The 24,546-nt window shown below is 37.0% G+C and overlaps 1 protein-coding gene across 1 annotated transcript; it reads right to left on the reverse strand.

Annotated features, from left to right (window-relative positions):
* Nucleotides 1-10,098: 10,098 nt before the first annotated feature.
* Nucleotides 10,099-23,623, reverse strand: LOC306769378 (high affinity immunoglobulin gamma Fc receptor I-like). Its single transcript, XM_079257964.1, has 8 exons — nt 23,439-23,623; nt 22,188-22,220; nt 19,915-20,172; nt 19,260-19,523; nt 16,596-16,862; nt 15,594-15,851; nt 14,520-14,839; nt 10,099-12,540 (listed from the first exon to the last, which is right to left on the reverse strand). The coding sequence occupies exons 1-7, from the start codon at nt 23,473-23,475 to the stop codon at nt 14,679-14,681; spliced, it is 1,278 nt and encodes a 425-aa protein (XP_079114090.1). The 5' UTR covers nt 23,476-23,623; the 3' UTR covers nt 10,099-12,540; nt 14,520-14,678.
* Nucleotides 23,624-24,546: the final 923 nt, after the last annotated feature.

Here is a 24,546-nt window from a genome sequence, read left to right on the forward strand (position 1 = left end):
TTTCCTCCCAGCGGCCAATCATCTCCAGCAACCACTCCCTATCAATAACCTGGCATTCTCTCGACTGGCTATCCTCCGGATCCGATCAGCTTGTCGCTGCCTATCCGCCCTCCACCGAAAGGACCCTCACTGGCTCCCACTGCCAACATCCATCCTCTCGGACCTCCTGACACCACCAAAATTCACGGCAACTCTTAAACAAGTAGGACACCTTCACTCCCCAGAGATTTATTCCATCATTCCAGTACTCATAGATCTATCTTTGCAGAGAACCCCGCCTTCGGGTCTTTCCGGAACCATCCCCTCAGTTCTCCAATAAACTATTTTCACATTCTCCAGATTGCTTGATCGTGCATGTGGGTCCAACATCTTCACACCATGACAGGCTGTGGATGATGTCATCAGGAGACATGGCATAAACTTCCACAGCTACACTGATGACACACAGTTTTATGTGTCAGTGTCACCAGACAGACTGATGTCCTTTTTAACCATATTCGAGAAATCAAGTCATGGATAGCAGCAAACGTCCTACGGCTCAACCATGACAAGACTGAAGTCTTAGTTACTGGCACTGAAACTGAGCGAGAGAAACTAAAACATAAACTTTGAACTCTGGTATTAGAAGCACAAGACAGGTGAGAACCCTCTGTTATATCTGAATAAACTCAGGTTTAACACCCACATTAAAAATGCCACTAAGACTTCCTTCTACCACCTTAAAAGCATTTCTAAAGTTAGACTCTGTCTTTCCCAAGCCAATACAGCGACTATGGTCCTTTCTTTCATCACATGCACGGTTGATCATTGCAATGCTCTTCATTCTGCTCTTCCACTGAAAACTTTAGCTCCGCTGCAGCACATCTGCTGATGGCATTCAGAAAGAGAGCCCATATCGGCCCCATCCTGAAGTCTCTGCCTTGGCTTCTGGTCTGTTTAAGGTTTCATTTTAAGGTTCTTTTACGGGTCTTTAAGACTCTTAGCGGTATGACCTTCTTACTTTTCAGACATTCTTAATTACAATTAGCCAGGGTCCTCAGACCCTCTGATAGGCAACTTTTACAAACTCCAAACATTTTCACAAAGACTCACTACGAGTCTTCTTTTAGTTTTTATGCTCCACATTTGTGGTACAGTCTGCCAGAGGACCTGAGGGTGGCTGAAACTGTCAAGCTGGTTTTTAAAACTTGGCTAAAGATCTTTCTTTTTACCCAGGCTTTTAATTAGATGTGTTTCTTTGTGTTTTCCTTCCATTAATTGAAGTAATTTAGTCATCTGTCTTTTTATTTTTGATATTGTTGTTTAAAATGTTATGCTCATTTATTTTAAATAGATAATTATTCCAAACAAATTATCTCAGTTTTTTAGATTGTTTTGTCTTATAAATTATAGTTTTTTACAACCTGCTCCTTGTTATTATCATTGTTGTTGTTATTATTATTAACAACAACAACAACAATAATAACAATAAAAATAATATTAATTGTAATAATAATAAAAATAATTTTATTTGATCAATTTTAAACTGAATTTCCCAGTGCTTCTCTTTTATTTAATGGGATCCTCTACACTTGGAGCTCTGCCCTCTCAGTCTACAGGTTATCTGCCAAGGTGATCGTCTTTGTCAGGGGGTTTGATGGTGTCCTGTACTGCATCCTAATAGTTGTGGTGTGGGACCCAGCCAGCCGTGATCTGGGTGGTTCCTGTGATGATGGCCTCTATGGTCCCAGTTAAGGGTACTTCCAGTGTGGGTAGCTGTAGTAACCTAGATATTGGGGACTTGGGATTGTCAGTGGGGTTTGGGATTAGTGGCTGGGTTGGTAGGTTGAACACTGACATCTTCTGGTGAAATGTAGACAAAGCTGCAGCAACATTAAACACAAATTCAATTCCTTCATCAAATAGTCTTTTTATTCTTGTTTATATCTAAACAACATTGTCATAATTATTTTAGGTGTTGTCATCTTTGTCACAGGATGCTGATTATTATATTTTAAGAGGAAACATTGTAACATGAGCTCATGTAAAAAAAAAAAAAAAAACAATCAGGAAGTAAAAGAAACAGAAAAGTTTCATCTTGCTAAGCAAATAAAATGTGACATCTTTCAGATGAGTTTTATGATTTTTACTCACTCACAAAACATGTGAACTTTAAAATCATGAATGAAATCAGTCTAGACATCAAATAAGCTTCAAATGCCTATCAGTGTTTCAAAAAGAAAAAGAAATGACATCAACAGGTGGTCCATCTTGAAGTATCTACACATGCTGCATGGCATCCAGTCAAATGGGAAAACAGCAAGAGAAAGAGGAAAGTCAGAGACTCATGTCTCAATAAACATCTTTGCATTTAACAGTATCATCGTTGTTTGTTACACATTAATGCCCCTAGCTGGTACACGCTCATAACATGACTTAATTAGTGCACTGAAATGGACAGTGCAAGAAATATAACAACCTAAATTCCTCAATAAAGAAAATTGAAAATAAGACTGAAAAGATAGAACTGCATCTACTTATGGCTGTGTGTGCAAGCTATTGGCAGAAGTAGAAGGCGGGGACTACTTTATGACAACCACAAAAGGAACTAATCAGTATCAGCAGGCAGATCTCAATGTGACAGTTTCTCTCAGCGGTCTGTTTCCATGGCAACGTTAGCCTATTAGCAACACAGCAGCTCATACGCAGACAGCAGACATGTTAGGGTCAAATCCATACGACTTGTGACTTCATCACGACACTGGCAAGTGTTGTGTGGGCCACATGAGATCAGATGTTAGTTGTTGGCCTGGATGTGGATTATAGCAGGTATTTTTTGGGGCCAGAAGTGGTCCTAACACAACATAGATCATGGCAGTTTCCTTGTGGGCCATTTGTGACAGTGGCTGAGTTTTTGCAGCCATATGGTCAACGCCACAAGTCAAAGCCAAATTCAGGTCAAACAGAAATGCAAACATTCATTTTACACTTCGAGTAGAGTCTGTGAAAGTATTATGTGGACAAATGTTGAGTAAATTAAAAGTAATGCATTCCTTTTTATCTATAAAGCTTCACTAAATGAGCAACTGATAAAAGAGAGGCAGGTTGCATCCTCTCTGTTCCAAACGGCTTTTTGTCTCCATTCAGTCTCCTTGTCCTGATCTCTGACCTAAACTGATGGAGATGCAGTGATGCTGCCTTTGTCTGATGATTCACCTTCACCTGAAATAAAAGTATTTTAACTGGATTAATTCCATAACTTTGAGTTAAAACAAAACCTACAGCTTGACCAGTTCATACTCTACGCTGTGCCCTACCTTTGGAGACTCCTATGGTTTCATAGGCAGCAGCATCGCCTGCAGGAATTATTAAAGACAAAGTCACACAATTATCAATGATAGTTTGCAGGATGTACAGCCATGAACTGAAGCAAGGTAAGATGGAAGACTGACTGTGTAAAAGAGAGGAGTACACAGGCTGTTGGCTTGGATCCTGGTTGACTGTCTCAGAGTGTCGGAGCCTGAAATAATAAAAGACAGTTTATTAGTGGATTAAAATTAGAGTCTGATTAATGTTGTGTGTAAATAATGCAGATTAGCTCTGTGTATATGTCTAGGCTAGATGTAAAAAATGTTAGACCGGCCAAGATTGTCAGACTTAATGGGGTTTACTTCTAAAGAGATGGAAGTGATGGAAGAGGTATATAGACAGCAGATGACATATTTTAATATAAACATTTAGTCAATTCAGCCATTGCATCATGATCAGCCTACTCATCTTTTATCCTGCCCTCATAGCAGGACATCATTTACATTTTAAACTAATAAAGGATGGTTTCATTCCCACATTTATTTTCAAGACAAATTACATCCTGTTTAATGTTGCAAGGAAGCTGTCAGAGGGGGAGATGGGGGGGAAACGCTCCACCTTAATCCCCACATGGAAATAAACCATCATACACACACACAATAATAATAGATATAGAATCGTAGATAGATCTGATGTTTGGGGATGTGGATTCCTCCGAGTTGCAGAAAAACTAAAAAAAAAACTCATCTGGGAACACTGTTGACCTCATGTCACCGTTTGAGCCTCAGTTCTGGTCGACACTCATCAGTTTCTGGGTGTTTGTTGGCTGTAGGCGCTGCTCTGTTCTCTCCTCGACTTTCTCTCACTATCAAACTTTCATCTTTCTTCATTTGAAATTTTGTTCCACAAGTCAATTTCTTTGATCCACATTATTTAAAATGTATCTTTCTGCCTTTCAGTCTGCATTTTATTCATCAGTCCCACTGTCCTCCTGATAGTTTTACTTCATGCAGGTTTTATAGGAACTCTCATCATCATTCACCTGCACCCACAGCATTTCACACACTGGGAGTCCTGTCCTCTTTCCTGTCTTTCAATAGATCAGTGTATAGAAGAGAGTTTTACCAACCTGGCACAAAATCTTCCTGTAAGGAAGGAGACAGAGGAAAAGTATAGTTTAATCTGTTTGTTTATAAATGAAACCAGTTGTCGGTTTTATGGAATAACTAAAACAACAAGAAACATCTCACCTTTTGAGTTTGTCCAGTGAAGGATCAAAACCAGCAGCAAGATGATCAGGATTCCAAAAAATAGTCGAACATTGAATATCAGAATATAAAAAGTCTCTGGAATATAAATATACATTTATTATTCTGATATTTCATTTTGACTAAAACTAAACTGTATTTACATCACATCCGCGGGACAAACAGATCACTGTAAAGTAAAACCATATAAATACATTCATGCAAACACAAGGACTGAACTGCAATCACTTCTGTGATCATACCTTCCACAGAGGTGTCACATGTCACTCTCCTGGATGCTGACATCTGGCTGACATTAGAGACTGTGCAGGTGAATGTTGTAGCGCCATCCTGTGGACTGATGGCGTACTGCAGCTTGGATTCATGGTACGTTTGGTTCCTTACAGTGATGCTGTAGCTGACATCAGCAGCTGCTTTGCACTCCACCAAAACTACACAGGACCCGTTTGCAGACTTAATAGTTTTGTAGGACAGGATGGGCTGCTCAGTTAGAGCCTCTGAAGAGACAGTGGAGAGAGGAGGAGAGTAACAGATTCAGGACTGGAATTATTTCAGCAGTATTTGTACTGCAGACTTCAATGCATTTTGTGTAAAAAGGAACCAGCACAGTAAAACATTTTGCAGCAGTAAATCTGCTTTTGGGTGAGTCGCATACAATTAACTATTATTTATGTATTCATATAAATCAAACATTGTAAAATTGTTATGTGGAAAAGTTTAAAAAAGTAACTAATTAGTTAAAGCATCTAAAGAGACAGTGGAGAGAGGAGGAGAGTAACGAGTCAGATTCAGGACTGTAACAATAAGTAGTATTTGTACTGCAGAGTTCTGTGTACTTTATGTAATAAGGAACTGGTGCAGTAAAACAAAAAACGTGTTGCGGTAAATCTGTTTTGTGTGAGTCATATACAATTAACTACTATTTATTTATTCATATTAACCAAATAGCAGTAGAGTTATGTGGAACATTTCAGAAAAGTAACTCATAATTACAGACATTCTTGACCATTTCAGATTTAGAGACAACAGAATGACAACCAAAGCATGATATACATAATCTACAATGAATTATATAATGGACTCAGTTTGTTTTTTTTGTTTTTTTTTTCCCACAAAGCTTCTCCATTGCTGATTTAATCTACAGGTCATTTAAAGGTATGAAAGGAGAAACTGCATCAGGGGGGACTTTATATATAGTGTCAAGGCTGGTTCAAATCCTTGATCAATGGGATCTGGCTTCATTAGCTTTTGTATCAGAACAGAGTGTTCAAAACTTATCATTTTTGGTGAAAAAAAAGTATTTTATGAACCATTTTTTGTTACTTGCTACTAAATATTCCTGACTACCAGTGTTGTGTCATTTCTTACTTATGCATATTTATTACAATCGATTCATTGAACAAAAATGATCCTAAGTGACGAACACTTCCTGACCTGCAGCTGCTACTTTTCAGTTGTTATTTGACTCTTTATTAAAACATGTTTCCCTTTGTGTCAGAGTTATCAGCTTACTGGTTTAACAGAAAGAGTCTTACCATGAACTTCCAGATTTATCTCGACTGTAGGTCTTTGACTGTCATTCACCTCATAGAGAAAGATAAAAAGACCAGAATCTTGAAGAGTCAGTTTTTTCACTGTTAAACTAAAGTTTATTGGGTTGAACACCAGTCTGTCCTGAAACTGATGGTTTCCAGGAACAATTCCAGTCTTGTCTGCAAGTCTTATATCTCCATATTTCCAAAGCACCATGGTGACCCCTTCAGCTGATACACCTGATGAAAGCTCCACAGTATCTCCAACTTTTTTGTGAATGACAGTTTTAGCAGAGGCCTCCACATCTGGAACACAAAGGAGATTAAAATGTTTATGAGGGGTCATTGTCCAGTTTGTCTTTAGTCATCATGTTGATTAATAAAAACAAAAAAGACAAACATCAAACATTTATATTATACTTTACATTTATATTATGTAAAGTATACTATAATCATATTAAATAAAGAAGCAGAAAACATGGAAAAATTTTGCGGTATTCAGAATTTTAATAAACAAAAACAACATTTCACAGCTTTCATTAAAAGGAACTTATTCTTTAAAAAGTACATATTTACATAAACAGTTTCATTAGATTTCAATCTCAGTGTTGATCATGTTTGTAAAGAAGTTGAACCAGAGTAATGAGAAGAAAACATCTGCAGATGTCTTCATTAAGATAAGCAATGAAAGCAGGTCTTTATTTTATTTATGGCAGCAAACATGTACACCGACTTTAGACACCCCAGAATACACACACACACACACACACACACACACACAATTCCTCACAGTTTGGCTCAGATGTTATTTCTATTTTGCTATTCTATTCTTTTCTATTCTATTCTACAGTCATTTAGCAGATGCTTTTATCCAACACGATGTACATATGAGAGTGAGAACAACACAAGTCTCAGCATGTTGCTCTGATGTCTTATAGAATAACTGTAAAGGTTTTGACTTTAGCGTATTAGTATGTTTTTATTAGTTGCAGTTTTAATATGCAGTATTTCTAATTCGCAACAGACAAAAATAAGATTATGCGTAACAACCAGGAAGTGACAGAAACACCATAGTTTTTTATCTTTCCTTGCAGATGCAGCTGGTTAAAATGCAAACAATATTTGCATTGATAGAGCCATAAGAGGTCGTCATTTTGTATATTCAGTAAGTTCAGACGTAACTGAGACTTAATTTTCTGGTATTTTGTTATTTTTATGTCAACATAGTGCATCATCAGAAAAAAAGAAACAGTGACTGAACTAAATTGTATGTTGTGCGCTATAAAATGTGACAGATAAAAATTAATTATTCATAAGCAGGTGAAGGTGACATACCATGGAGGAAGACCCAAACAATCAGCACGGATCGGAACATAATTAAGCAGGAGCTTGTGCTATGAGAGGCGACCATCTACCATCTCTGTGAGAGGTAAACATCCACTTCCTGTTCTGGGCTCTCAACAACACTGTAAAAAATAAATTGATGTGATTTTTAATCAGACTTAACTTAAAAACTTTTAAGTGCGTCAGAAATTATTGATATTAATAATACCAACACAAAACTGATGTTTTCTGTGTAAAATTGATTTCAACAGTAAATCTATTCTGGCACAACACAAACGTGTTCATCGGACCCAAATATACCACAACATAAGTCCACATGCTGCAGCACAGAACGGGGTCTACTAGAGCTCCTTGCAGGGGTTTTCATCCACTACTTCCAGTTCCAGTGGTGCTCCTTTGATCAAATGCAAGTGGTGTTTTCATTTCAAAGGTAGATAAGGTAGTTTTGTTGATTATTCATTGTAAGTCAAATTTTTAAGATTGGATTTTATTATTTTAATTGTAATATTTAGAATTATAAAACCTAGTTTTCAATGAGAAAATGTTGCTTGGACGGTGGTGCGATGGTTAGTTCTGTGGCCTTACAATTAATAAATGGTAATGGTTGAAGATGTTTGACCTGTGTGAAGTTTGCTTCTCGTCATGCATATGTGGCGTATCTGCAGGTACCCAGAGTTCTTCCCACCCTCAGAAACATGCATGCTCGGTGAACTAATCTCGCTCTGAGTGTGAGTGGTTGTTTGTCTGTCTCTGCCTGTCTGAAAGTGAGTAGGCAGAAATACAAACCTATACCATTTCTACTATACATCATACTGCTCCAACCATTTTACACTACAAAAATTTCACAATGAAAAAAATATAAAGATTTTTTTCAATGTTTCTAGCTTCAAATACTGTCATATCGGTATCACCATCCTTTTTTAAACTGGCATTTTTGCTTATATTTATTTATTATTTGCATGTTTTGTACCTTTTCTGAATCTGGAATGTTTGTTTTTTTTTTTTTTACTTTCATTCAACTGTTCCATAATTTTACCCCTGACGTTGGAAAACACATACTTCTGAAATGCTGCATTTTTAAATTCAGTTTCCTCTTGAACGACAACCCCCTTGTTTTGCTGAAAATAAAGTCTCAATATTATTTGGAAGTACATTTTTTTTTGGCTCTAAATATAATTTGGGATGTTTTAATGAAATCTGGAAATTTTAGAGCTTTTATTTGTAAAGAGTTCTTTTGTATGATTTTGGCATTATTTATCATCTAATGGCTCTTTTTCTGCATTATATTTATTATTTATTACTACCGTATGTATTACTCCAACTTAATGTTGAGTTAAAGAAACATTTTCATTTTTCATTTTTTACAGTGAAGCAACTTGTGGCAAGTTTGCAATACGTGCTAAACTTATTCAGAGAGGTGTCAACGATGAGTCTGAAGAGATAGTCCGAACTGGTTTTCTTTCCTGTGAGAAAACACACACCACTGTGTGATTCAGCTTACCTCAAAGTTAAATTATTCTTGCTAAATGTGTGCATGAAACACTGTATTTATCTTTTAAAATTTTAGATTGATAGATATCACTGGTTGTCTATGCAGGACTTTGACTTGCATGCGACATTTGAAAATTAAGCAGACAACCAGGAAGTGAGCACCCAAAAAAAAAAAAAAAAAAAAAAAAAAAAATCCTCTCACCGTCTTTCCATTTTGCACATCACCTCACAATTCCTAAAAACAAGTTCACACTCACACAATATTCATACAACACAGACATGCAGAAGGCCTAAAGCTAGACTCTAGCTTGTGTAATAGCATAGTATAGTATAGCTCATAACCCCCCCCCCCCCCCCCCCCACACACACACACACCATAAGATTATATGAAGTAAGAGCATTTTTTAATCTTTTCATGTGAAAAAGCACATTAAATATCTGAGAAAAGAAACAGAAATAAAGATGGTAGATAATAATCTAATGTACTCTAATGATGAAAAAGATGTAGTGGTTAATGAACATTAAGAACTTGATTTAATTAGTTCTCATCAGATATGACAAAGCATTCTTTTGATTTTATGTGTTTGTAATAATAAGCAATTACAAAATTAAAATGATAAAATAAAAAAACATCAAGCTCCTGATAATTATGAGTGGATAAATAACCATAAAGCAGTGGTGTAGTCCAGGATATTGGACTTTAGTCAGCATTAAGTATACCTGCTTCTTAACCCCCTGTAATGCTACTTTACAATAACAAACATCCCTACATTGTACCTACATCTCAGCTAAGGTTACTTATGCTGCACTGGTGAAGTGAGACATCAGCTGCTTTAACTTCTGAACATGGATAATAAAGATATAGATATTTATGTCTATGAGCCTGTGTCTCGCTTGTCTGAAAGCCAACACTGGTTTAGTCATTTCATAACTCTTCCTCCCAGAAACCAAAGAGCAGAAATTATGTGACAATGAACAAATATACTGATGGATTTTTGGGGTAAACTAAACAGTGTAGTCTCACGTGTCACTTTTTCTGAAACAGTGTTTTTCTGGGCTAATTTTTTTGGTTTTTAAAAAGGTGAGATATTGAAAGTATACGCACTTCTTGAGGGACCACTACACTAATACATGTAATAAAGCACTAAACTGGGGGAAGCTGTTGAGCTGCTTAATCCAATCCACTTTATTTATAAAGCACATTTTAAAAACACAATGTTACCAAAGTGCTGCACAATGTTGAATCTCACAATATAAAAATAACACGAAATATTAATGTTGTTAAAATAATAAAAACAGGTAAAACAATTAAAAATAAACAGTATGACACTAATATTTAACATAGTAATACTTTGGCTGGAACAAGCATACAGATCTGCTCATTGTTCTCCAGCCATGACAGTGTAGCAGCTGCTTGTTTATGTGCCTGTCCTCCACCATGCGACACACTCAGACTAGAAGCAATGCTGACACCTGCTGGGAATCTATTGGACTGGCAATTACAATACCCACTTTTTATTATTTGATTTTACAGAATTTAAAGAGAAAAACAACAACATCATTTTTTTTTTACATCTGAGAAACAAAAGAAAAAAAGAAACTAGAAAAGCTCTTAGCTCAAACCTCCTCCAAGGCCTTTAAAAAGTTCTTGGATCCAAACGGTGATCTGCATTGCGACCAAAATTGAATTAGTTCTTCCTTTTCACATTTCCAACAAGTCCTGAAAATTTTATGAAAATCCATCCATAACTTGCATGCACATAGACAGACAAACAGATAAATGCCTACAAAAACATAACGTCCTTGGCGGAGGTAATAAAAAGTGGATACTTAAAATTTTCTACAGCCAACAACTCAGGAGAGGCTGAAGGAGCTGGAGTAGATCTGCCTCTGCTAACATAGTTCCACTGCTTCATCTTTGGGTGGATCCTTATCCAGCTAGTTTGACTTAATGCTTATGAAAACACATTTTCATAAGCCGTTGCTGTTTTCCTCAGTGGAGCAGGAGAGGGAAGCCGCGTTTTACCTCCCAAAGCAGTGGTGCAAAAGGTCAGCCACTCAAATCTCACAAGATGAGGTGAAAAAAAACCCCACAGGTGGCCACATATGCTTATGAGGTTAAGATACAAAACAGTAATTAATTTACTGAGATCACAAACACTGACCAAAATAATAAAAAAAAAAAAACCGTGTTAAATATGATAGGTTTTTCATAGATGCTCCATGGTGTACTGCAGCTCTACAGTTCAACATTAAGCGCTTGTCTAAAGCAGAGTTTCCAAAACTTAGATTGCATGATAATTGTGCTTCTATACATTGCACAGAAGTTCATCTTCACTTTTTGTACCTATTAGAATCAAGGCAATGTAAGCCTTTCTTTCTTTCAGTCTCTTTGCTGTCACAGGAAAATTCCTGAGCCTGCTGGGTGAAAATCTGACCAGTTGCGAAATCCAACCACTTCTTTGGCTAATTTATTACATTAAATAACCTACAATCGTTCCATGTACATTCAGCATAGTGTTCTTTAGACATAGTAGCTTAATTAACAATGTGTTATTTTTATTTTTATAACTGAATAGATATTTATATTTTTTACATTCTGTAGACAGATATGAACATATATATATATTTTCGGCACATAGAATGTATATAAAAAGATGGACGTCGCCTCCGTGACATCATCCATTGGTTTCTAAAGAGCTTAATTGAAGCTTGGTGGGCGGTTCCTACCATTGCCATCTTAGCAGGGGCGTGCGTGTCGTCTTGCCCGGAAAATACATTAATGGGCAAACAGGTGGAGCTGAGAGGGGGGCTGTGAGCGTCATGGTGTATGATTGACATCGAGCGAAATCCGAGCTTTCTGTAGCTAAGAGCTAACCGAGCTAACCCGGCGATAACAGGAGCTAACTAGCTAACGGAAGTAAGCAGGCTAAAGCTAAGTCATGTTTTTAACCAGCTAAAAACCACGGTTGTTCTACGGTCTTCTGACTTGAAGCGGGAGATCGGGTACCTGTCAATCAAAAGAACATGCCCCTAAATATGCCAAACTTCGAAATTAAATTACTTTAAAATGAGCAAGTTAGAAAAAAAATCCACTCCCCCCACAGTTGTCATGAAGGTAAACCTGACCTATTAAACCTAAAATGGATTTTTGAACCAGGCTGTAAACATGTTTATTTCTGCTGTGAAATTGGTCTTTTTAACATGGGAGTCTATGGGGATTTGCGCTGTTTTGCAGCCCCTAGTGGATGAAGGGGGAACTGCAGTTTTATGCATTTCGCATAGGTTTCACTTTTATACCGCCGGAGGCTCCATCCATCTTTCATATTCGGCCTGTGGTTCAGCATTTATTTAGGGACTGACATGGTTTTAGAGGCTGATCTTACAGTTTATTTATGAGTTCAAAGTTGTCTGTAAAACACATGAAACTCTGATCACTTTTATTCACTCTATGATTCATCTCCCATCCAAAAAGCACGGCTACACGAACACCCCGCTGCAGAGATGCAGAAGATTTTACAGGTGAACTTCATGAAGATGAATTTATTGAGATCTTCTGCCAGACTGTGACGGCAGTGTTTCTTCTGAGCTTCTGTTGTTTTGTGAATGAAGCTCTCCTTAAACAAAACAGAAAATAAATAACAAGAATAAGTCAGATAAATGAATAAACAAATGCATAAAAGGAGGATTTAACCAGAAGTCCACATAAAAATAGGTACTGCTGAGCTTCTTGGTTAATCTAAAACAACAATAACATTAATGACTTTCCTTTTAATCAAAGTTATTGTACAGAAAACACCTTTTTATTCCTTCATCTTTCATGTAAATGTACTGAGGACTATATCGGTAGAAGCATGCTGAGGTTAGAACTGCCAGACAAGATGCTTGGAGCAGGGGTGTCCAAAGTCTGTCCTCAAGGAACGCTGTCTATGTATCCCTGCCTCAACACACCTGGCTTACATTAAATAGATCCAACAACCAATGAAGTTTTGCACAATGACTGATTAATTTGAATCAGATGTGCTGGAGAAGGATACATGGAAAACCTGCAGGTTTGTGGCCCTCGAGGACCGGAGCTGGATACCCCTGGCCTAGAAGGAGACTTAAAGTGGAACTATTATGTGCATTTCAGGCTAATTTATTTTTATTTCTGAGACCAGAAGGGCTGGGATTGATCGAGTTATTGTCACAAATCGCTGTATTTACTTCAGACCAACCCTCTCCGTAGGCTGTCAGATCAGCCTGTGGGCAAAACGAGTGGATTGAGACTCTTCCGCATTAAGCCCCGCCTCTCGCCACTGCACTACATTGGGTGCGCGCACCGCAACTGCTTTCGCCGTCATTGCAACGTCTCATAAACAGAAGGATTAGGCTCATATGAACTCATTAAAAAAACTAAATACAATGTCAACACATAGCATAACAGCCCTACATGTTGGAACCTGAATCAGACCCAGAAAACGAAGTGGAAAACAGCAACCCACAGCAACGAATGCAGCAGGATGTCTCTCTTTGGTAAACTCACCAGCCATCGTTGGAAATAACTTTATCCCACGTTTTCCACCCGCCTGATGTATTTGTACATGCCCTTGTTAACCAGTAGAAGGTAACCAATCACCGAACCTTATCCCCCGGGACATTACAAGGATTTCCAAGTAGAAAAAACTCTCTAAAACGACGAGTTTTTCGTCGCCATGGAAACCGAACGGAGAGCGTGCTGGAACTCAAACTAGGTGATAAAAAACAGTACCGTTCACACGTCTGATGAGGATTCAACACTGTAACACTGTAAAATACCAAATACCATAATAGGACCCCTTTAAGAGGAAGCAGAGGATGGGGTTAGATGGAAGCAGAAGATTTGCTGTGACGACCCCTAAAAAGCTCTGTTTCCTTCATCAATAAACACATAGATCGCCTTTAGCTAGGAGCTGCATCATAGACATTTCTTAGTGCGTTTTCCATGATGAGAGTGTGTGCATGAAGCGCAAAATGACTCATTAGCCAGTAAAAATCCACCAGATAGTTGTATTGTTCTTTCAGCCACAGAATTCAAGCTATGTGAAAAAAGCAGCGGCTTACAGCCTGGAAATTACAGTAGTTACCCTGATCACTGCATTTCTCTGATAATCGCTTCAACTAAACTTTTGGAGGATATATCATCTGCATAGATGTACAGCTTCGACTCGTCATCAGTAAAAAAAAGTGATGATATGTTAATAAAAGTTGGTCAAGTCTTTCCAAAGCTGGTTGAAGTAAAATTATCTTAAATATATAATGGTTGATTAAAGCATACCATTTTATACAGTTTACTTGATTTTTTATATAAGATTAACACTTTAGTGATAAAAGTATAATATTTCCTGAAGTTCTTGTGTTTTTTTTTTTTTTTTTTGACATGGATCACCTTTTTGTCTGTCTGAGTCCCACCATGAAAACATCTTATTGATTTACCCCTGGTTGTGACTTTGTTTAATTCAAAATTGTTAAAGATGTAGCAGAGAGAAAGTGATGGATAAATATAATTCCTGAGTGTCTGATGTGAAATGGAGGGTTATACGTAGCTTTAAGGTACAAAACAAGATATAAAACTCACCGTGGAGGAGAGAGGAGTAAATTTGTTGCTGGTTTTCACCCTGATTGATCGTCGGCTCCATAGCAAAACTTTTTCTCACACAAAGCAAAAAGGAAGGAAACTGTTAGTTGTTTGTATTGAAAAATGTTGGGCTGCTGTTATAATTAATGGCCTCCTGGCTCATGTTTGAATCTGAAAAACTTCCTTTCTGAAGAAAGAGGCCTCACTTTTGGACTTTCTGTACCGACACAGAAAGATCAGCAAAATGATAAATGTGATTCCACCAGCGGATCCAATGATGAGCAGCAGAGGAAACGAAGAGCTTTCAGGTCTGGATACAGCTGTCAGGAATAACACAATACACAGATATTACTACATTTCACTAGATTATTTAGACAGAAATGGATATAAATCAAAAAAGCACAGGGAGAGTGCAGCCCTCCTTTAAGCAGCTCATGTCAACACATATTGTGATTTCCACCCCATGTTTTACACTATTACATTCACTGATCATAACAGAAGTTTAGCATTTGAAATAATATTAATAGTCTAAAATTTATCAATAGTACAGCAACCTTGTTACAGTTTTTTATTTTTTTTTTATTTCAACAGTAAAATAGAACATCACTGTATTTACAAATAACACAGTTTGGATATGTGAGTATAAAGTTAAGCATTAATAACATTGTTTAAAAATAAAGTTAGGGAATTTCTGGATCTCACAGCTGTAATGGAGCCTTTTAAAAAAATTCTGTCTACAATTTCTTCCTGATCACTTCCAAAGTTGAATGATATCGAAGTTAGACTGGAACAACTCTCAGAAAAAAACAAAACACAAAAATCTGCCAAGTAGTTTTTACATTAAGTTGCGAACAAACAAACAGACAGACGTGCAAAAACATAATTCTGCTTGGTGGAGGTAACAATGTATTAGCAAACATGAGCTGACAATTATTCAAGATATTTACAAATAAAGATCACAGTTTCAGCATCAGCACTACACAAATAATCACATTACAACACAATAATACTGTAAACATGTCAGAACATGTGGATTAATTATTCACAACAAATCATGTAGATATGAAGCCTCACCTCTAACTGACATCCAGCTCTGTTCTGACATCTTTCCTGAGTGTTGACACTTGTAGAAACCTTCATGTGACTGTGACACTGCAGAGATGTTCAGCTCCTCTCTGCCATCATGTTGGAGAAGTTTGTCATTGTGATAGAAAGAAACATTGGAAAGTGTGTTTTGTCCTCTCAGTCTGCAGCTCAGACTGACAGAAGCTCCCTCAGTCACAGGATGGACGGGGCTCACCAGGATCATACCCTCATCATCATCATCATCATCTGTAAAACAGAGACAGGACATCAGGTTCATTCAAAGACCAGCTGATGCAGGGATTCATAAAAAGCCAACTGATAGAGTAATTTTGCAAATTAGCATTTTATGAGTACTACCTCACCTTGATATTAAACATTTATCTACCAGATGAAAACTGATCTGAATCTGCAGAATGAATGCAGACTTTTAGCAATAAGACTTATTAAGATCTAACATTTCCAAGTTTTCTTTATGAATATACAGAGATGGACACATGTCCACCATGAAGGAAAACAGAAACACCACCGATATTCCCTTTTGGTGTCTATTTAACTACTGAGTTGTTATTCTGGTCTCAATATCAACCACAGTTACTGTGTTTAAAAGGTTCTGAGCAGACATACAAAATTATCTTCCATCACAGAAAACGTAGAAGAAATGACAGAAGTGTAAAGGGACCAAGTAGCAGAAAAGATTGACCAAAAGCTGTGTGTCAGCTCTGCAAATGAATGAGCTGTGTGTGACCTTTGACTCCACTGGAGTTGTATCTTTGGAATTGTTGCAGAGATGTCTAAGTGTTTGTTTTTCCATGTTTCATTAAAGGATCATTTACTTTCAGAACATTTTCAGAACAGGGTGTTTATATAATTGTGCCAAATATGTTTAACCTTATTCATTCATTATTTAGGTGGTAAGTGAGATTCAGCTCTTCAAATGGATCTAACTCCTAACATTTTACACCAATAATTTAAAAAAAAAAAACAACATACTGTTTACAGTCATGTTGACTGCATTGCTGAACTCTCCTGATCCAGATTCACACCAGTACACTCCACTATGGTACTGGCCCATGTTTATGTCACACGAGGATCCAGCCATCGCCCCCCAGGAGGAGCAGTTTGACAGATCATCTGTTCCTCTAAACCTCATCATTCTCCACTCAGTAGAGTTTCCTCCACAGTTCAGTGAAACAGAGTCAGATGTGAAGTGTTGAACTCTGTCAGGATTCACTGTGAGAGACGCTGCTGGATGAAAATCTGAAAAACAAACATGTGATGAGGTTTCAAAGAAACACAGAGAAACATTAAACTTCACTGCAAAGATTAAGAGCCTTTTTACAAGGTTGTCAATTGGTCTAGCAGATGTCCCTCGAGTTAACAGATAGGACCATCCAGGTAGGAACCATCTACCAGGTGTTGCTGTACAGAGGGAGGAAACAAGTTGTTGGCCGCTATCACTTGGCAGTTTCATTAACTTTGCCTGGTATAAGCTTCTTGTGCTTACGTATGTAGAACTGAAAGCTTTAGGAAAAGCGACTTTATATCTTGGGCAAAGACTCAGTTGGAGAAGTCTGTGTCTGTTGTGGAACATTCTACACCATTGGTGCTACAGAGAGGACAAGGCAGCCGATTGCAGAAAGGGACTACATTTATTACAAACTAACAGCTGTTAGTGGGACGAGGAGAAGGCCTCTCTTACCTGAGCAACGCCAGTCCTTTATACTCCAGATTGAGTTGGATCATCCAACTCAATCTGTTGGTTTCCTTATATAGGCTATTATGAATTGTCTTTCATTGTTTTTTTTCTTCTTTTTGTAAAGCATCTTGAGATGGCATTGCCGTGATTTGACGCTATATAAATAAAGTTGAATTGAATTTAAATGAATTATATGAGGGAAGGTTCTTCCACCTCAAAGACAGTAACAGTCACACCCCCAGACTATCCTGACTGAAAACATGCACTAAGAACTTTTCTTGAAGCCACGTTCCCATTACGAGACCCTCGGTCATGATACTGAGAGAACTGAGGTTATGCAGGTAACATTAAGTTTACATGTAAGACAAAATACAAGAAGAATCAAAGTGAAAACAACTTCTTCTCATTGAGAGGACAGAAACAAACTGACCTGCAGACCAGAAAAACTTTGGGTCACTGTAATCAGTGTAATACTCTGGGTCTCCTCTTCCAGCTCTACACACATATCCTGCTGTGTGTGTTTGTCCATGAATGATGTAGGAATCATGTTCAGTCCCAGTGATGCTGTTAGGAAGCAGCTCATACTTGTAGGAGACATAACCAAGTGACAGATCAGGAACAGCTTTATACCAGTAGAACCTCCATCCTGCAGACGGATGTTCAACCTCACATCTCAGAGTTACTGAGGATCCAGGACTCAGCCATGATGGAGACACAGAGGACAGGTCGGGGTTTATCTGTTAGAGAAAGATTTTATAAAAACACGTCGTGCTTCATCTGCACTTCCTGTCATAGGTTTTGGGAAACTCTCCAGTTCTCATAAAGATGGGAATGTTTGCCAAAACATATGACTGGAAGTGGACTCTCTTAATACTCTCTTATTCTTTCTCACACTGTTTCTCTGTTGCATCAATCTGTAGATTTTTGTGTTTCTGATTTTTTGTATTTGTTTTGTAATTGTGTATAAGAAAAGAACCGATAGTCAATTCTTTTTCTTATCAATACTACACAAACATGTCACATGTGATAGATTTAACTGCATCAGTCACAATGAAGCTCATTATTAATGAGGTATTACAGCTGAGATTGATTCAGTACTTTTTCTCTGTTCAAAGTTGTGAAGTAAAACGAAAAACGCGTCATTTCAGAGAGTTTTTTCTACTTGGAAATCCTTGTGACGTCCCGGGGGATAAGGTTCGGTGATTGGTTACCTTCTACTGGTTAACAAGGGCATGTACAAATACATCAGGCGGGTGGAAAACGTGGGATAAAGTTATTTCCAACGATGGCTGGTGAGTTTACCAAAGAGAGACATCCTGCTGCATTCGTTGCTGTGGGTTGCTGTTTTCCACTTCGTTTTCAGGGTCTGATTCAGGTTCCAACATGTAGGGCTGTATGCTATGTGTTGACATTGTATTTAGTTTTTTTATTAAGTTCATATTAGCCTAACCCTTCTTTTTATGAGATGTTACAATGACGGCGAAAGCAGTTGCGGTGCGCGCTCCCGATGTAGTGCAGTGGCAGGAGGCGGGGCTTAATGCGGAAGAGTCTCAATCCACTCGTTTTGCCCTCAGGCTGATCTGACAGCCTACGGAGAGGGTCGGTCTGAAGTAAATAAAGCGATTTGTGACAATAACTCCATCAATCCCAGCCCTTCTGGTCTCAAAAATAAAAATAAATTAGCCTGAAATGCACAAAATAGTTCCACTTTAAGGTAGGTGGCATTACCTGATGTGGACAGACACGTTCACCAGAGATTAATGCTTCTGAGAGCTGCAGAGGCTTGCATCCCATAGTGAGACTTTGAGTGAGATATTATGAAAGATAACTGTTCGTTACTGAACTTCCTGGATGAGACTGGATCAGTGTTGGAGAAATTCTTCCTGTAATCTTATTTCAGTGAAGTGAAACATTAAAAACATGACATTTCATTACGAACTGAAGATGGTTGAACTTACATGAAAGTGTCAGAGTGACGGCATCACTCCATCCTGTTAACAGATAGTCACTTCTACCCCTACATCTGTAGTCTCCTCTGCTGGACTCAGTAGCTCTGATGATCCTGTATTTACTGGATGATGGAGCGTTTGTGTTGCTTGGTTTCCATTCATATTTCCACTCTGTGTTTTCTCCTCCCTGGATCTCACAGCTGAGAGTGACTGTCTCACCTCTGTATATCTGAAGGCTGCTGGGCTGCAGGGTGACTGTGACTCTGTTAGAAACTGTTGACACCAAAACATCCAGTTAGGATACAAATAAAAGAGGTTAAAAATAAAATAAATGGAACTTTTTTAGCTTCTGTCATCAAATAAAATCCTGATGATCTCCCCTGGCTGAGGCTGCAGACTGATTTTACATGCTCATGAATATTTGATGCCTTTAGTATTTTCAGTTCAAATCTGGATGAAACAGAATCAAGTTCCATTATTTACGGATTCACAACTGAACAAAGACTTTGTTTGAAATATATTTTGTTGTCTTTATGTAGTTAAGACAGGCAGCTAGTTTTGTACTTTATTCATTACTTTTATATTTTTCAAATATTTTTTCAAAATCAATATTTTGTCCTCAGAAAAATCCATGTTGTATTTAATTAGAAGTTTCTAAACTCACCAGTTTGCTGGATGAAGACTTCATCGCTGAAAGATGTGATGAAGTTTGTTTCTCTTCTAAATCCTCTGCATGAGTATCTGCCTCCCTCTGAGATCCTGAAAACTCCTCCTGGTTCATCAGTTTGTGTGACGACATTATTTTTTCTCAGCAGATCAAAACTGAATCCTGCAGGATCCTTCACAGAGCAGGCCAGTGTTACACTGCCCCCTGCTGGTAGGATTGAGCTGTCTGCTGTCAGAGTGGCTTTGGCTTCTTCTTCTGTAAGTTTAAATAACAATAAAATGATCATCACTAATGATGTAAATCATCTGTTAAAACAGTCATCTGATCAGAAACAACCTGAACACAGATGAAAACTTTGTAGTGACAGAACTCTGATCCAACCAGATTCATCAAAACACCAAATGAGGAGAAAGTCTTTTGGAGGAATTCTGTCCATAACTTCAGAAAAATCCACAAACTTATAACAAACATGTTATTTATCACTGAAGCTGATTGAGGTTCTTTGTTTCATCTGTAATCTGGATGTTAATCATTTCTTACTCCTAACTTTAGCAGATCTTGTAGGTGACACTTGAACTACTTTTAAGCAGACAGCACAGCACACTATTATTTATTGATATCAATCTATAATTCAAATAAATGATAATATTATGTCTGAAAATAACAGTCTAAGCTTAGAGCAGCATCTCATTCCTAAATGAGAAATATATCAATTCACACTCTTGTGTCTGACAATTTCGTCATTTCTAGCTGAAGATTATCACTGCCATCAACATCAGGATCGCTGTGGGCTTCATGGAAACGTCACAGAAAAACGTGACATTGGACAACTTTCATAAACAGATACTCTACAGAAATATGACAGTACTTGAACTTTCATGTCCCCTTTACATATTTTCCTATCATTGGTGTGCATATTTGTATTCTAAATCATTGGTTTGCAGACTAAACTTAATATTTGTTACTAGAAAAACAGTAAGAAAAAAATGCACATGCACACACGCACACTATAACAATATAACTACAACAAATCTGAGTCTAAAAGAAAAAAAACACAATTTAGAGCTGCTATAACTATGATTACATACATGTTTTATTATTATGATTGCTAACAAAGCTTTTCTACACATTAGGTTTACTGGCTGCCGAGTTTAGAGAGAAAAAACAAGTAGTTTGTTATTTTAAGGTGATTTTTTTTTTTTAAGAAGCAGTTCATTGAAATAATCACAATTTAAACAATGTCATTCAACCACATTGAATAAATGTAGCGTAAAACTGCAGTCTGTACTTGAAACTGCTCTAACATTTCGGATTAGTTTGTCTCCTTCAGGTCATGATTCTCCAACGTTACAGTTCACTGCATCACGTCTTTTGTTTCTGTTCTCACGTTACCTCAGACCTGCTGAGAAACAGCACGTTTTAAAAAACAAGACGGCCTTTTTAACTTTGATTTTAACTGAATGTTTATTTTCGTTTTAGTATTTTACCTGATTTTATTTTATGACATTGTCTTTTTAAAGTCCTCTATGGTATTCTTATTTTTGTTTCTCTTATTTTCTGTTCTTATCGTTTTTAGGTTTATTTTAGATATGCTTTAACTTTTTAAAACTTTTTGATTCCAGTGTTTTCCTCCTGGTGATCCTCCATAACAAGAACTGTTTGCTCAGTCTGCAGGATTGTTGCCATGGTGATTTGTGTTTGTCTTTTTGTGTGTGTGCATGTGTGATTGTCTGTAAAGGAGATTATTATGTGATGTGTGTTTTTAAATTCTGTGTGATATACTTCGGTGTGTGAAAGCTTCATTTTAATATGCAGGAATCTTTTATTATGTGAATCACTTTGTGTTGCTGGTGGCATGAAAAGGGCTTTGTAAATAAAGTTTGGTTTGATTTTATTTTATCAAATCAAAGCTGGTCATAACTAAGCTTTCTAAAGGAAACTTGATATTTCATAAAAACTGATGATAATCAGCTACAGGCTGAGTAATGGCATCACAGGTTGTGACTTCTATTCCTACATTTGTAGTCTAAAATGCTGGACTCTAAAAAAACTGGATGTTTGTGTATTTCTGTTGGATAGTTTCAACTTTAATCCCTCTCTATGTGTTTTCTCCTCCCTGGACCTCACATCTCTATATATCTGTGGGTCTCTATGACCATTCTAAACTACTGAAAAATTGATACAGAGTTAATAGCAACCAGTATGTGATGAAAAGTATCAAATGACATGTTAAACATAAAGACTGATAAAACCAGGAAACAGTTTCTCACCTTCAGCATTTGCATCTGTAGGTGTACGGAGCACTGCAAAATATCAAAACCTCATTAGATTTACAAAACTGATGATAAACTAAAGATTTTTTTAAATAAAGAAATTAATAGGATTACATCAAAAACAATAGAAACTATTACTGCATCAGCCTAAAGCAATGTTTTTCAATCTTTTTGAGCAAAGGCACTTTTTTTTTCTCTGAAAAACTTACAAGGCACACCACCAACCAACAATGTGTTGGGTTTTTTTTTTTTTTTTTTTTTATAGCCTTTATTATTAAAGTCTATCTTGTCAAAGTGCCTTGAATTGAAATCAGATAAACACAAGAAAATATACTTTTATTATCTTTCACTCAACTCAGTGAGAAACCTGGGCCTGCTTGGACGAACACAGTGCTGCTTTTTTTTTTAAATTTTTTTTTTTATAACAATTCAGGGAATGAGATCATTTCCCACTGCAAACCTGATGATCTCTCAGGGAACACTGGCGTGCCACAGTGGTTGAGAAACACTGGCCTGAACTATGTCTATCCAACCACGCGTATTGCTGCCACCAAACGAAAGTAACTCACCATCACAGGACATAATGCGATAGTCTAACGTTATAACGGGAAATATAAAAATATATCAAACCTGATTTTTTTTTTTTTAAAGTGACAGAAGTTGGTGAGATTCTGATGTTACGTGGATCACGCAGTCAGAATATTCAACCTTTAACCAAACAGGAATCCGTCTTTGTTTTAGATATTTTATTTTCCTCATGCTGCGTTTGCTTTTTTAGTTTTCTGAATGAAGTTGTCGCGTCTGAGAAGAAGGAAACGACTAACATACTGTACTGTACTGTACTCTCGCGTGACATACATGAGAGTTCGCGCGACACCAAAGCTTCTTAATAAACAGGATGAACACTCCTATGTGTCTTTCAAAATAGTTTAAATGTTTTACCCGACAGACTTGCTGTCACATCTTAATTAAATGTACTCAGGCCCAATATATATACTCTCTATACGTTGATTTTACGTCTGAAACTAACTTTTATCACGTTATAACGTAAAAAGTTTCACGTTAAGATATTTAATATTTTATGTTCCTCTGACTGGGTGGTATCAACACCTCCAATTCATGTATCAAATGTCATCATCACGAAAATTTGAGACCAGCAAATCAAACCAGTGAAACGCCGTATAGAGGAGTTTCGCCATATAAAAACATTTCCACTGTTCTGCAGACAGAAAGACGATTATTACTTACAGAATAATCCCATCAGGCAAAGCAAGGAGTGGCTCATCGTCACATCCAGTCTGTCTTCACTTTGCTGCACAGCTAATCACAAAGTAGAATATTCTATTCTGTGATAATGCAGAAGTTGTTGCTTTTAGTCTAATAAGTAGGCCCGTATACTGTAAACATTGTCCAAGCGTCCGCAGTAAATGCTGTTTATACGTATTACATTTCAGTAGTTTTTATGGCAGCAGCTGTTGTCGGCTGGCATCTGTCGGCTCTCTTTATCGCGGTTATAAATCCATTTCCTGTTCAGCTCGGAAACGTGGATTTTTTTTTAAATGTGCAACTTCCATACAAAGTCTTATTAAGTATTAAACTTAAAAGAAATACCGAATAAGAGCTGCACTCATCTTAGTATCTCGGACTGACATGTTTTGAATGCAAAATGTTTTGCAAACATGTGTGCTTAAACATCCAAACAAAGTCAACATTTATTACTCACACTGTATTTATGGACACAATCCTCTGAGTTGACGGTATGATATGGTCGAAATCTGATTGGATGAGAGCTAGATTACAGTCAGAAAGGTCATAAACTAAAAGCTGCTGTAACTTTAGTTATTCTGCGCATATTTTCTAGTTCATTTTAATTCACAACATGAATATTTCTATTATATTTTTACTACTTTAGGTAGTTTAGTTATTCTTTAATTATTAACTATTTTTTTAAAGTACAGTATTTTACCTCCGCAAACATATACAATGATATGTTTTATTTATTAGTGACATTTTGAAATTGTTGGTTTATTTTAATGTATTTTTATAAAATTATGTAATCATATGATAATAATCTTTGAAAGTATAGCTGTATCATGTCATTTTCGTATTTATTACAAATGCAAACTTCCACAATTAAATTGTATGCATTTATGTTCAACTATATAAGATATCTATTCATTCTTCAGTGAGTGGTAATGTATTGCATGACTCACTAAAATCCACTCATTTAGAAATATACTATCCTTATGCATGAATACGAAAGAACAAAGCTTGTAAATAGGTGCCACTATAGTGACCATAATGCATTAAAGGGCTAAATATTATTTCTGGTTGCCACTTTAAAATGCTTTGTTGT

The sequence above is a fragment of the Telmatherina bonti genome (genome assembly GCF_933228915.1).
Source record: "Telmatherina bonti genome assembly, chromosome: 18".
Taxonomy (NCBI): Eukaryota; Metazoa; Chordata; class Actinopteri; order Atheriniformes; family Telmatherinidae; genus Telmatherina; species Telmatherina bonti.